Source organism: Empidonax traillii, unplaced genomic scaffold, assembly GCF_003031625.1.
Source record: "Empidonax traillii isolate 1590-97213 ecotype Southwest subspecies unplaced genomic scaffold, ASM303162v1 scaffold248:size1534464, whole genome shotgun sequence".
NCBI classification, from domain to species: Eukaryota; Metazoa; Chordata; class Aves; order Passeriformes; family Tyrannidae; genus Empidonax; species Empidonax traillii.
Window position 1 is genome coordinate 422,366 of NW_020955441.1, and position 14,176 is coordinate 436,541.

At 39.7% G+C, this 14,176-nt stretch overlaps 2 protein-coding genes and 1 long non-coding RNA gene across 5 annotated transcripts in view; 1 reads left to right on the forward strand and 2 right to left on the reverse strand.

Moving 5' to 3' along the window:
- Positions 1-1,086, forward strand: part of LOC114059928 — a 3,421-nt gene extending 2,335 nt beyond the window's left edge. Inside the window, exon 3 of the long non-coding RNA XR_003571780.1 lies at positions 973-1,086. This is a non-coding gene — a long non-coding RNA (uncharacterized LOC114059928). The remainder of the gene's footprint in view (positions 1-972) is intronic.
- On the reverse strand, positions 619-4,397 carry CUNH15orf48 (chromosome unknown C15orf48 homolog). The gene is made up of 4 exons (XM_027888950.1): positions 4,229-4,397; positions 3,869-3,957; positions 3,052-3,112; positions 619-2,402 (listed from the first exon to the last, which is right to left on the reverse strand). The coding sequence occupies exons 1-4, from the start codon at positions 4,268-4,270 to the stop codon at positions 2,334-2,336; spliced, it is 261 nt and encodes an 86-aa protein (XP_027744751.1). The 5' UTR covers positions 4,271-4,397; the 3' UTR covers positions 619-2,333.
- A 294-nt stretch (positions 4,398-4,691) lies between these two features.
- SPATA5L1 (spermatogenesis associated 5 like 1) lies at positions 4,692-13,951 on the reverse strand. 3 transcript variants are annotated; one of them, XR_003571779.1, is made up of 10 exons: positions 12,826-13,951; positions 11,574-11,759; positions 10,113-10,277; positions 9,398-9,607; positions 8,770-9,000; positions 7,752-7,886; positions 6,981-7,106; positions 6,327-6,499; positions 4,868-4,995; positions 4,692-4,721 (listed from the first exon to the last, which is right to left on the reverse strand). XR_003571779.1 is itself a non-coding variant. In XM_027888948.1 (8 exons), the coding sequence occupies exons 1-8, from the start codon at positions 13,900-13,902 to the stop codon at positions 6,347-6,349; spliced, it is 2,283 nt and encodes a 760-aa protein (XP_027744749.1). In that variant the 5' UTR covers positions 13,903-13,951; the 3' UTR covers positions 6,292-6,346. The 3 variants fall into 3 exon arrangements, 2 of the variants coding, with proteins under 2 accessions (XP_027744749.1, XP_027744750.1); XM_027888948.1 differs by lacking the exons at positions 4,692-4,721; positions 4,868-4,995 and having other exon boundaries at positions 6,292-6,499; XM_027888949.1 differs by lacking the exons at positions 4,692-4,721; positions 4,868-4,995; positions 9,398-9,607 and having other exon boundaries at positions 6,292-6,499.
- Positions 13,952-14,176: the final 225 nt, after the last annotated feature.

A 14,176-nucleotide genomic window follows, 5' to 3' on the forward strand; every position in this document is an offset into this window, starting at 1 on the left:
ATAGAGAGAAGGAAAAAAGTTGTAAATTATTTCAATTGCCTCTAAATTTTCCATAGAATAAAGTCATGGATTTGCTTAACACAGGACAGGGAAGTTCAGCCAACTGAACCTTTACTATTTGTAGAACAAGGAAAGAATTTGTATATTGTTGTATATATTTACACTGAGTAGTTGAGCTCAGGAAGTACAGTAATTGTTCTTGGTGTGCTCTACTTCCTCACCTATGCAAGAGGCAGATTTTTAGGGACAGTCAGAGAAAAAAAAAATCCCAGACACAAAATCCCAAGAATTTTCACAACACTCATAATCTTTTTGAAATGCAGGAAAATATTTTGATTTCTCACATTATGTCACAACCCTCCCAACAAATCTATATTAAAAACCAAAAAACAGAGCACCTAACAAAGCAAAACAGTTTATTACCAAAGCTGTTATGCTTCAGGACAGGATGAGAGAAGCAACAACCCGTGACTGATAGCAGTCATACTGCTTAATATGTTACTGGAAACATCACTGAAAAGTAGTTAAATACAAAAATTATATAAAAATTACTTACATTTATTTCCTCAGTGTTGACAGATACTTAGGTCAGAGTATTTACAGACCATACAACTGATGTACTGAAGAACACACTCATTTAATTAATGCATCAACTCAGAGCACAGCACTTTGTTTTGTTTGGTACAGTCCAGTAAAAATATGGAAATACAGAATAACTTTGAGAAATATTTTGAAATATTTTCTGTATTGAAATACTTCAGACTTGTATTCCTCAGAGCACTGAATCTTTGTGGTTCTACGCTATCCAGCCTTGTAATGTCATTCCTTAAAATGAAAGCTATGAAGGTATTCTGAAAACTAGTAGTTCCTCTCATTCTAAAACATAAAAGCTGCTGAGTCATCATTACTTGATAAATATTTATGCTGAATCTGATAAAGGAACATCTTAACCTTTTTTTTTTTTTTTATCAGCTGAAGAAAACATCAAGCTTCTGAAGCCAAGCCACCTTGAAATTTGGGAGACAGCTTTTCTAGCTGAAGTTTGTCTTTGCTGCAGCAGAGTAACCTCAAGCACTTGACTATTACTCACTTCAGGGGACTTCTTCCAGTTAGCAGTTGTTTCACTTTTGCTTTCTTCCTGACAGAAACTAATCTGCCTTCTGAACATCCATTGTAAAAGAAACTGAGTAATAGACTGTGTAACTGTTTAGAAGATAGAAAATATCTACAGAAATACAGAAAATATCTACAAAAGGACTGTTCTATCATTGGATGGATTTCTTGTCTCATTAATTTACTGGGGATCTGCCCATTACATCCTTTCCCTGGCCAACCCAGAAGAAAACACACAGATGCTTAAAAAGGAACTGTCTCTTCATAGAATCATTTCTAATTTTAATATGTTAGTTTCTATTTGATAAAGTAGATGTTCCTAAGAGCACACAGAAATGTTTAAAAATATTGTTAAGTGTGCAGTACATTTGAGCTTGCACTTGAACAATCTTGCACAAAAAGAAGAAATTTAACATTGTTTTGGATAATGCAGGTTTCCTAATTATAGTAACTTTTGCTAAATTTGAACATGAACAATATTCAAGCACAACAGAAATTATCTCATTTTCATTTCTGTTTTAGCAACGCTCAATTCTTAAGTTCTAATCAGTCTCAAACACACCCTTAAATAACCTACTGGACTCCTCAGCAGGTCAAGGTGAACACACATATAAGTTTGGGTATTTGCAGCAGAACATTAGTTTTGACTTAAGCTGTTGTCACATCTAATGTAGACAAGAAATATAAGTGTACTTTATGACCACACATGTTGCCATACGAAGACATCCTCCAGATATGACTTTGGTCTATATACTGCATTGAAATACAGTACAGAGAGGAAGCAGACCAGGAAACCCAGTTTAGAAGGGCTTTTGGGTAACCTCCATTTATGGAATTTACATAAAATGATGTAAAAATTTAGAATTTATTTCATTAAAAATTTATAAAGTAACAAACTAATGTATTTTGAAAAAAAATCTCAAAATTCTACAAAAACTGTGGATGTTTTTCCCATCTATAATTACCATCTGAATATTCAACATCTGACATCAAATGCCTTCTGAAAATGAATATTTGAGTCAGATTTTTTGGACTATGTGGATGCTGTTTGCCAACTTCTAAAGCAACATGAAAGTCCGCATTCAGAGTCCAAAAAAAAATGGAGGGAGACCCTAAAAATGTAGCAGAAGCATTTCCGCACACTGATTTCTGTAGTCAAGTTTGTGCAGAAGTGATTCCACTAGATGCATAGGGTACCTTTTTGAGGCAACAGAAACTTCTCACTTCATAAGCTTTTTGACACTTTCCAGCTCTTCTATAGGTTGCCATTTCTGTTGGATTGTTAATAGCTGGAAGAAACAGAAAATATGAAAGTTAGGAAAATCCCAGTGAACAATAACTGCACTCCCACACCCCCCAAGTCATACACCAACTTATTGGTGAAGAATTTCTAGCAGCTTTACATTTTTCTTTCAGAGGTATGCAAAAATAGCAACTGATGACATATATAGTAATTTGTTGAACAGAATAATTTGGATATTGCAGAGGTAATAATGCCAAATAATTTTGGTTTTCCTTATACTGGATGCTCTACTAAATGAAGATATTTTTCCTTCAGGCTTCAGTACTCAAATATTCTTAGTCAATTTTGTAATTCAGTAACAAGAGGAAACAGCCTTCCTCTGTACTCCAAATTTCCACTGTTACCAGTGGAATTGAGTAAATGGATGTTGGGGGTGGGACTGACACAGCACAGCAACCAGAAGTGCACCACAAGCTCAGGATCAGACCTAGAATGTAACAGCTGAATCCCTATCATTAGGTAATACAGGGAAGATACAAAGTAATGAACTAAAAATTTGTTTCCACTATTAATTAGATATACATCAGCTTTACATGTGTTTCCTCATTAATATCTTACTAATTCTTACCCACTTCTTACTCGCCGTGTTGGAAATATATGCTATTTACACTGACTGTGTTGTACACATAAATTACCTTCTGAGGCTTGGAAGGATCAATATTTTCCCAAGGTTCTGGATTGCCACTCTTGTTAATCCTTTAAAAGAAGATAAAACAAGACAGGGACTATGTTTTAAGGTGTGTTCTTCCATACATTTTTCTTATATGAGCAGCCTATCATCACTTCAGTAAGGAGTTCCCCAAAACACAACTTTTCAGGGTGTTCTGGGTAGGAATCAACAATGGCTTGCTTTATGTGCATCTTCCAAAGGACCAACCAAGCCAACAGTGTTTGTGTGTCATGTGTCATTGTGAGGGAAGCAAGCTGAAAAATCAAAACTGAGTAAGGACACAAAGTAAGGGGACTCTGACCCTGACAGCTAAAATGCCTATTTCAATCACTTCAAAGTAAATAAATAAACTTCCCAAAGCTTGAAGAGTATAGGACTTAATTCCAATTAATAACTAAGCTATTAGAATACTCTCTTATGTTAATATTATTAAGTGCTGTTCTTTATATACAAGTCAATAGCCTGGTTGCAACATATCTGCATCTCACCTACCTATCTGATTATCTGTAATTCTTGATAAGAGCATTTAAAACCTGTTACAACTAAAGCAAAGAAAAAATGTTAAATCAAAAATTAGGAAATAATTTGGATTATGGTTCAAATGAATTAATTTCTTTGCTATTTAACAATCTGCCGATAATTCAGTTGTTAATAGCAGTCTGGAACATGCACATGGATTTTTTTTTTTTCATTTTTATTTTTTTGGTGTAAAACATGGTCAAATACTTCTGTCGAATACAGAAAGGTTAGAGTGAGCACCAAATAAGAAGTATTTTGCTTACATCACATCAGATTTGCAGAGCAGGGAATAGACACTAAAAGAGAACGCCCCAATTGCTGCCATGGACAATATTCCAGCCAGGGGAATGAGCTGAAAGACAAAACGGAGAAAGAGCTGAACAGGTGTCCCGGCTGAGAGCCTCGAGTTGGGGGAGCAGGGGTTATACACACTCAGGGGATTAGCTGCTGGGGTCTATTCCACCTCTGCATTACTCTTCACACCACCTCATTTTACCGCGGGTCCCTCGCTCTCACCATTTCTCGGGAAGGTGCTCTCTATCCAGGGCCAGTCCCGGCGCACCTGCCCGCACCAGGTGCGTCCCTCCCCGCGGGAGCGCACCACGGCCCCGGCAAAAACTTACTTCTTTTTTTGTTTTAAGTGTCTGGAAGATGCTCCTGTTCATCGTGGCGGCGGCTGCAGCCCTGGCACAAGCGGTTGGTGTTGCCGCACCCCGGGGCAGAGGGGCAGGACGGTGCCGGTACCGGGCTGCGGGGACGGTGCTCCCCGCGCTCCCCACGCACCGCGTTATATACGCGCCGCACCGCGCCCCGGCCGCAGAGGCGGGACGGGACAGGACGGGCCGGGCCAGCAGTGCCACCCCCCGGCCCGCGGCGGTACGCGCAGGGGAGCGCCCCGAGGAGCTCCCGGCCCCAAAGAGGTGCCAGGAGAGCGGGATGCGGCATGTGCTCTTCCTGCCTTCCTCCCGCAACTCCTTCTGTCTCCGTTACTGCAGCACTCAAACCTTGCTTCTCCCTTTCTCCTTTGTCTTCTTGCCTGTCCCCTTCTCCAGGCAGCTGCCCAAAGAATGGCCAGGTGAGGCCAGGGCCTGCCCCTTCCAGAGCTCAGAGAGGTGCCTATAGTGACCCAAAGAGGACCCCATTGTCACCGTGTCACCTTTTGCTGCAGCAAAAGCTTAACCCAGGCTTAGGTTCCCATTACCCTACTGTATTACACAGCTCCCACCTCTTCCCAATAATCCCTGTCTGAGAAAAACTCCTACCAGGGGAAGGCTGGAGATGAATGGTGCCAGCAGATGACTCCTGCACATGTTTGTCTCCTTCTCTCCTGTGCCTTGGAAAGCAGCGAGAGGGAGAGGAGGCTGCCTTTACTGCATGCTCTGCTGGCTCCCTGCAGCAAGGAACAGACACCACAGGGCACAAGGAGCTCTGTTGGTCCCTCGAGGGAGCAAGTATGGAAGTTGAGCAGCGGGGTCTTAGAGGCAAAGGACCTGGCAGCATTTTGCTGTCACAACTTTCAGGTCTGGCAATTCTAATGCAAACCCTCAAACACTGGGAAGCAAAACAGAGTTACCCAGAAGGGTTTAACACTTTTTGTCAGCACTGCTGCTGAGAAACCTTTGGGTGTTTGGGAAGGTCACAAGCATTGCTAGGTTGTTGCCAGCAATAAAGCAGTAAGATAGTCCTTTCCATAAAATGGTGATTAAAGCCACCTGGCTGTAAGATGGTTGCTTATAATTAAACCCTCTTCTACATTACAGTGGCTTCTACTACGGCCTTTGGCCCTCCACAATCACCAACGGCCTTGGAACTGCCTTTTGTGATCCATCTCACTATAAAGCACGCTCAGTGCAGTCCCTGTTATGAGATAGAAACATTTGTTAATGGGTTTATAACTCATGAACCTCAGCTGAAATAAGGAACTATCTTTGAGAGTGGTGTATTTAGTTCACGAACATTTTCACTGGGAAAAGGAAAATATAATAAAAAATAATAAACCCCCTCTTACTCTAGAAAGTTAAAATGCACATGTACACGTAATACCAATTTCCTTGGATATAACTGTGTATTTTAGAAGGTGACCTAAAAAAATATATTGACAAAGAATGGTTGGGTGAGGAAAAGAATTTTGCACAAATTGTTATAAAGCAAACTACCTTCTCTAAAGACATTATTACAGTTTTGAGTTGATGTAGGCAGTAACTGACCTAAAATTACTCCTAACACTCCAGACTTCCAAACATGCAACAACGTATTAAGCACTGGCAATCTTTTCACTGCCACTGTATTTTGGAATCTGCTTGTAAGAAAGTAAGCCTGTAAATAGGCACACATAAAACACTTTACATTTTGTACAGAATGGGACTTACTTCCTCCTACTTAACATGTGAAACCTTTTCTACTTTTTAAATATTCACTGTCTCAACACATTTTAAATTAAATACTCTTGTTATGCCACTGTTTATACTGAAAACTGAGAAATCTACAGTAACACTAAGCTGTTCCACAGTGCTTTATCTATCTCAATTACTTGTTTCATCAGATGTAAACCTATCCAAAGCAAACAAGATTTTAATTTATTATTCATTATTGAAATTACAGACCTTTGACAAGGGAAATTTTACTGTATTTCATACACCCTGAGAACTACAGTAAGTACAGTATTAAAAAGCAAGAAAAATGTAAGCCTTTTAAAAACCTTTGCAACATATTTAAAAATACCTATGCCACTCCTTTTTGATTCAAGAGCCTAATTCTTGATTATAAAATTTTTCATAAAATTCCAAGTCTTTTACGTTTAAGGATGGTTTTACAGTCTTCAACGATTTCACAAAATGCTCGTGTTTTACAGCAGTTGCTTCGAGTCCATTCTCTTGCAAAGCCAACAAAGCAGCCTTTAAAAGAAAAAAAAATAACTTGAAGTGCTTATCATGTTCTAAATTGTGAAGAATTTATTGTAAGTATTCTAAAATATCTTACAAGGAGCAAAGTCTTAGCTATAGCATCTGAAAACAGCAATGTATAATTTACGGTAATTTAACAATAAATAAACACCAAATAAGGTTACTGTAACTTCTTCATTCACTTTTTCTGTCTGGAGTAGACAATGTATCCTTGATCACTTATATACTTGGATTTTCTTCCTAGTCTTCTCTCTTTTATACAACTTAGCTCAAATTCTGGCTTTTTTATTTAAAGAATTAACCCTTGTTCAGTTCTCCTGTATTACTCAATCTCTTTATATTTTCAATACAAACTATGAAAGAATCCGTACTCCTGATGGCTTGGTAACATCTGTGAGTGAGCTCTCCTTTTTCATTCAAAGTTTTTTTCACTTACAGTTTATTTCCCAGATGAGCCAGGAATGTTTCTTACCTCCTTGCACAGATTTTCAATATCAGCTCCAGAGAAGAGGTCTGTTAGGGCTGCCACATCTTGTAGTGACACATCAGTGTCCAATGGAATTTTTTCAGTGCAGATTCTCAAAATGGAAAGTCTTCCCTGTATATTGTACAGGAAAAAAAACCAACTAAAAATTAATCCTCCTCCAAAGCAGTTAAAATCTGAAATTAGAACCAAGGAAAATCTAGAATACCAAAATTACCTTGTTTTGGTGGAAGAATAAAATACTATTAATGGAGATAATACCTCCTCTTATGGCTATCTCATATTTTGAAGCCTGTTATTCATAGTTACTTAGTTATGAAAACCCAGTATTTTAGACTGAAGAGTCCATATTTGGCCTGCTTTGGGTCAGCTTTTTTTTGTGAAGCTCAGGACAAGTAGCAACACTATCCTTGGGAACAGGGCACAAAAATTATTTGAAGCAAGAACAGATAACTTGTTATGGGTATCCCCTGAATTGTAGCTTGGTTTTGTAAACACAGGTTTTCTCTGATTTCTTTATGCAATACTATAACAACATGCACAAGTTAAAATGTTACAGGTGCTTAAAGTACAAATGTCTTTATTCCTTTTTAAATTTCTTCATTATACCTTGAGTTTGGTGACTGAGCTTCAGTGAATCATCCATCAATTGTTAAATAGGTTACAGGAATATGCCCCCTTTGCTCTTAAAGTAAAGTATGTTGGCAATTAATCTCTCTACCTTTAAAGCTACACATGGATACGTAATAAATACTTCACCTTCAGATCTGGGGGTGGAATATAGATCATCTTGTCCAACCTTCCAGGACGCAATAAGGCATCATCCAACATATCTGGTCTATTTGTTGCAGCAACTACCATGAAATCTTTGTTGAAAGTTTCCTGAAACTCTAGCTGAGTAAGAGATCATACCAACAAGTCAGTGCAATGTGGTTAAGATGGATAATACCTGAAGATTTTAGTTAAAAACTAATGAGAAGAAGGGAAGGGCAAAAAGATGAGGTACTTTTACATGCACTTATTTTCCTTTCCATATTGATATTTAATTTTCCTTGAAGTAAGAAAATGCCTTGGTGCAGGCCAGATTACATGACAAAGAGGAAATGTAGTTAGTATCTGCCTTGACAAGAAACAGAGACTTTTTCTTGACCAGATTATAAAAGATTTTTTGTTACATGCAAAAATTCAGTATCCTACAATAGTGGAATTGTTTGCCTTAATACTACCCCAGAGAGTATCATAAGAAGAAGAAATTTAAATACAGAAAAGCTAAATATTAAATATTGTGAACCATTTACTGAAAAGTGAAGGTACAACTTTTTGTTTAAGCAAGTAACATCATAACTGTGCTGGTCTTGTATGCAGTATGTACATGAAAGAACTGCAAATGAAGTAGGGGAAATGCTTGTAAAAAGTAAGTTCAGAGAGGAACTTGAACAGGAGTAAAAATAGCACAATCAGTCTAAAAAATTACTGTAGTGTCAAGAAGAGGATTTTTGTGACAGAAGATGAACACCAACTAGTAATGCTCATTAGCCTGTGGGGGTATTTTGTTCAAACAAAGTCTCCTTGAAGAACAGCGTATGTAAAAACACTCAGCAGCTTATATAAGGAATTTTCTAAAAACTAGAAATTACAACAGAGTAAAAGTGCATCTTCCATATTTTAAAGCTTGAGGATTTGAAGTCTAAAAAGCGTGAATGCCAACAAGTAAAATTTCTGGAACAACTGGACAGCATTTATTGTTCTTCTTATATAGAAGAGGGAGCATAAATACCTTTCTCTCCTCCTCATCACTTTGCTCTTGGCACTGCCCCTCAAGCTGTAGTTTGCCTCCTCTTCTTTCGGTAACTTTGAGCCCAACACCATCCAACTCATTGAGGAGAACAGACAGAACCCGCTCAGAGACCCCCCTGCCACTTCTGCCGTGGGAGCGAGAGCCCAGGATAGAGTCAATCTCATCCAGGAATATTATTGCTGGAGTGTTTGCTCTTGCTTGGCGAAAAACCTTTTAAAAAAATGTTAATGATGTCAAACAGTGTATCAGGTAAGGTGAAAAAAGTCCATTTACATACACTTTGTATTTTACTTAGGTTTAAAGATACATTTGTAACAACTCACAAGAGCTGTTCTGGCTTACATTTACTGTAGGCAAATTCTGCTGCTTATTTATATTCTTAAATGAACTAAAAATAAAAGAGTAGAAATACTTATAAAGTTTAAAACTTTATAATTTTAGGGATAGATTCTCACTTTTATATAAATGCGAATCTCTAAGCCATTTCTATTTAATAATCAGACGAGAGCTCTATGACTCTTTCAATGACAAAATTTAGGTCTAACTAATACTTTACAAAAGTCAAGCAAAACTAAACCATAGGCCTTACACAAATCAAAAACTGTACCTGAGACAAAATCTTCTCTGAGTCTCCAACATAAGGGGAGAACAGGTCAGCACCACTCACGGAGAGAAAGGAACAGTGACAGCTGGTGGCCACAGCCCTCACCAGCGTGGTTTTGGCACAGCCAGAAGGCCCATAGAGAAGGATTCCCTTGGGATGGGCCAGGCCCATTCTAGCAAATGCCTGAGGAAACTTCATCGGCCACTCAACGCTCTGTCAATACATAAAAAAAGGAAAGAGTTTCCTAGTAACAAGACTGTAGATCATTAGGCAGTCAATAAAATTGCCAAGCACGTCACTTCCTCTCCTTGATACAAACATTAATTTGAAATCAGGGAATACTAATTTAGTCTTTCTTCATATAATTCCCCTTTCTTAAAGTTTCCATCTGAAGCAGAACTAAAGGCAATCATGGAGAGATGACTGGCTAAATATTAAGGAATGCACAAATTATCCAGCTACAAGTTAAGTATTTTGCAGCTACTAAAAAACATGCATATTTTCCCATGATATTATTACACTTGGTGGTGACATCTCGTAACTGGGAGACCTCTAGCTCAAACACTGTAATAACTTAATGTAGAATAAAAATGTTTAAATTACAGTTTATAATCAGGTAATCTGCAAGAGAATTAATTTTCATAATTAGCATACAGACACCTTGGAGCATATGCTTATTGGAAATCAGCTGTTCATCTAAATTTGTTCTATGTGTTACCTGTTTTAACTTTAATTTTACATCTTCAAGCCCACCAATTTGCTCCCAAGTCACAGGTTTGCACTCTGTTAGTCCAACTGCACTTCGGAAAGAGGATGGTTGAATTTTCTTAAAAGCTTCTTGGAAATCTCCCATGTTAATCCTGGTTTCAGTTTCAGCTGAGTCCTGAAAAAAACCAAAACAGATAAAGCATATTAACAATATTTTTATGTAATACTTAAATGCTGCATTAGTATGCAAAACACTTCACAGAAGGCCAAATGCAACTAATAAAGAAGCCAATTCCTGCCCTAATGAGCCTAAGTACTGCAGATGCAAAAATGCAACATAAAGTAAAATGCATTCTCCTTAATGGCAAGATTTTACACAGGAAAAATCTATTTTAACAGAAATTAATGTTCTAGAGAAAACTACTATTCCCTAAATTACAGCTCCAGTAGACAGTGATCTGCTAAATCAAATGGTTGCTAATTTGAGGGTTATCACAAAAACAAAAAATCATACAATCTTCTGAATAGAAATAAAAAGGCTGCAACATCCATTTTCACCACACTGAAGAATGCAACACATTTTATCTCAAACATGCTAAACAGTAACATTATTAAACTCCAGATGCAGTAACAGAACTAAGATGTATTTTACAAGGCACATGCAAATGGGCCATCCACTTATTCATTACTTTCATTTGTCCATCTATTCTTTTCTGAGATACCAGACTCAAATATTTTTATTATTTTCAGTACTATGCTCTCTTTTTTTTCTATGCAAGTGAAGACAGAGGGTTCTATCATTCTCTGCAGATGCTTTTAACTCTGGAAATTCTGCAAATATGGCATTAATTTCTGCTCAGCCATTCCAGATGGAAAACTACACCAAACATCCATCTCACAATTTTTGTAAAAGTCAGAACAGAGACAGGAGTGTTAAGAAATAGGCATTATATAAATGGAATTAGAGAACTGCTAAGAGGTTAACTTTCTGCACACCAGGCAGTTGTATACCTTGTATATCTTGTGTTGTATCCAGCTATACAACCCAGATGATATTACTTATTTTCACTAGCTGTTATATCACAAGTTGATACTTGTGCATCAACTTTAATTTGCAGTTACTAGAAAACAGAATTCTAAATTAAATTAAATAATAAATGAAATTAAATAGCTTCAAAAGAGAGTTTTGGTGAACACAGTTTACTTTGCAGAAAAAGCCTAAATTGTCTGCTTTGCACAATCCTGAAGAGGATACAAACTTCCAGCAAAACTTTTCACTCAGAAAGAAGAAAACAGTCCTTTCAGGTGAGACTAGAAAAAATGGCATATATACATTTGTAACATATTGGGTGCTTTTTAGTGTTTTAACTTCTGAGTCTTCAACTTCTTGAGCTTTTTGAGTGAAGCTGAGCATTAATGAGGAAAGGTGAGTATATTAATGACACTGTCCTTGACTGATGGGCAGCCATACCAAGGAGCTGTGGGACACAGCCTGCAGAGCAGCTTCCCTGCAGAGTGCTGTGAGGTCAGCGCCCACGTACCCAGGGGTCATCTCTGCCAGCTCAGCCACATCAACGTCTGCAGAGATGGGCATATTAGATGTCAGCAACTGCAGGATGGATCTCCTTTGTGTAACTGTTGGGGTCCCAATAATAACCTAAACCAAATAAAATAAACAAAAAAATTATGTAGATATTGCGCTATATTAATCCGATTTTATAGAGCTTTCATATCTGATTTACACTGCTTACTAAAGGTTTATATTAACTACTATACTACTTACAACTCAACTAAAGATTGCTCTAAGAAACCTATTAACAGCACTATACAAATAAAAAATATTCAAAATACCACTTAATTTCCAAGTGAATAGTGTTTGTACAGTTCTTCATAAGACACTGTCAGCTAGTGTCTACTAAGTCCCATTTTCAGGTGATTTCAACATAACACTGAAATAATCATTTCCTTGCATCACAAGGACTAAATCAGATTCAAACGACAGGAAAAAAAATGAATCAATGAGATAAACATTCATACATTATTAAAACCCTAGGGAAACACCTTCTTAAAAATATATCTCCTTCATAACCTTCAAACACCTTCATAAAAACAATCTATAAATCCTGGAAAATAATGAAAATTACAATTATGAAAGCATTAAAGATCTTGACCAAACTGATGATCCAGGAGCGGGGTTTAGCCAGAAAAATAAACAACACAAGCAAAAGAACAGTGAGTTGCACAACTGAGTGTGTTTTAGTTCTTTTGGCTACTAGGCTAACAGAGGTTTTCCAGAATAGACTCGACCTCTGTTACTAAAATCTGAATAGAATTTTTGACACACGAGGTTACTAGTTCTCTGTCACAATAAACCTTTAAGGAGAGATGCATCAATCTTCAGTCTAGAATTTAAATGAAAAAAAACTAAGCCTGTAAAGCTAAGCATTTGCAAGCAAACAAACCCCTCAAGGACAGGTAAAGAAGCATAAAGAATTCCATTCTCCATTTTCAAGTATATGGAATTCTCCGAGTGAAAAAAAAACCCCTCACCTTACCCCATTTGCACCAAACTAAAGAAACAGGACATCTGGCTCAAGCCTGTAGAATCCCACTATGAAACATGACCAGTGAACATTAAACTTTATTAACAGCCTCCTTCCACATCAATAACAAAAGACAAAAGTGTGTATAAATAACATGAATAAAAGTGTGTGTGAATTTACCTCTCTGTCAAATCTGCCAGGTCTCCTCAGGGCAGGGTCTAAGGCGTCCGGCCTGTTTGTTGCTGCCACAATGACCATCTTACCCTCGCTCCTTACACCATCCAGGAGCGTCAGCAGCTGAGCAACAATCCGGTCCTCAGGAGCATTGTTTGAACTTCCTCGCTTCGGGCACAAAGAATCGATTTCATCAAAGAAGAGAATGGTTGGGCCTTCCTGCGACATTTCTCTGCCCTTTTCAAAGACCCTCCGCAAATTCTCTTCGCCTTCTCCTGGCCTGGAGCCATGGAGGGCTGGGCCACTGACGCCAAACAGAAATGCACCCACCTCTTCTGCCACTGCCTTTACCAGAAGGGTTTTCCCTACACCTGGGGGCCCAATTAACAGCACTCCACGAGGGACGGAAAGCCCCAGCTTCTTAAAAGTTTTTGGAAAGCGCAAAGGCAGAGCAATCATTTCTTTCAAAGACTTTCTCACGTCATCTAGTCCTGCAACCGAAGTTTTTGCAGTGCCTTCTGACAAATGTCTGTACCATTCTAAAGTGATCACCTCCTTAATTTTTATGCTTGTTTGGGGGGTTATCAATCCAGCCTCCTCCGCCAAAGAGTCTGTAGACAGTATTTCAACATGCACCACGGGGTTTTCGGGACTCGGGGCAACAGCAACAACGTAATGAGGCAAAACATAAACATTTCTCAGCAGTTCTCTGATCGTCTCCTGCAGCACCGCTCTGGGGGTCGACTTCTTGAGCGCGGCGCTCCTGAGGACCACTCTGACCGCCGCCTTCCCCAGCTGGCGGTGGGGCAGCAGCTGCAGCTGCCGCACACCCAGCGAGAGCCCGCGCAGGGCCTGCGGGGCCAGGCCCGCGGTGCTGCAGGTCGGGTCCGCCTGAACGAACCCGTCGGCCAGGTCGTGCCGGGGCCACGCCGTGCACACGCAGCACCCGCCGGGCAGCGAGATCCGCAGCGGGGAGCCGAGCCGGGCCCCCAGCCAGGACAGCACGGCAGGTCCCAGCCGGCAGCGCTGCGTGCCCTCATCTCCCGGGTCCGGCGGGAGCAGCTTCAGGGCCCCCGGCTCCATCGTCCCCGCCGCGGCCGAGGGCAGCGACCCGTCCCGCTCCGCACCGGCCCGGCCGGCTCCTCACTCACCGCGCCTCGCCCTCCCGCGGGGCTCCCGTTTCGCCACCGCTAGGGACACTGCAGCCCCCCCGGCATTGCCGCTCCGGAACGGGACAGCCGGGAATGCGCCGGCCGGGATGACACAGCCGGCAGCAGGGAATGTTTTCCCCCGGCATGGAGAGCAGCGGAGCCGCTCCCGCGCTGACAGGCGGCCCCGCGCATGCGCCACAGCAGAG

Excerpts from the sequence above, each read along its gene's own strand:
- CUNH15orf48 (XM_027888950.1), bottom strand. The coding sequence starts at position 4,270 with ATGAACAGGAGCATCTTCCAGACACTTAAAACAAAAAAAGAA. Across the intron at positions 3,958-4,228 it reads CACTTAAAACAAAAAAAGAA|CTCATTCCCCTGGCTGGAAT; the intron begins GTAAGTTTTTGC and ends TTTGTCTTTCAG. Across the intron at positions 3,113-3,868 it reads CTCTGCAAATCTGATGTGAT|GATTAACAAGAGTGGCAATC; the intron begins GTAAGCAAAATA and ends CTTCTTTTAAAG.
- SPATA5L1 (XM_027888948.1), bottom strand. The coding sequence starts at position 13,902 with ATGGAGCCGGGGGCCCTGAAGCTGCTCCCGCCGGACCCGGGAGATGAG. Across the intron at positions 11,760-12,825 it reads CTGGCAGATTTGACAGAGAG|GTTATTATTGGGACCCCAAC; the intron begins GTAAATTCACAC and ends TATTTGGTTTAG. Across the intron at positions 7,107-7,751 it reads TTCCACCCCCAGATCTGAAG|GGAAGACTTTCCATTTTGAG; the intron begins GTGAAGTATTTA and ends TACAATATACAG.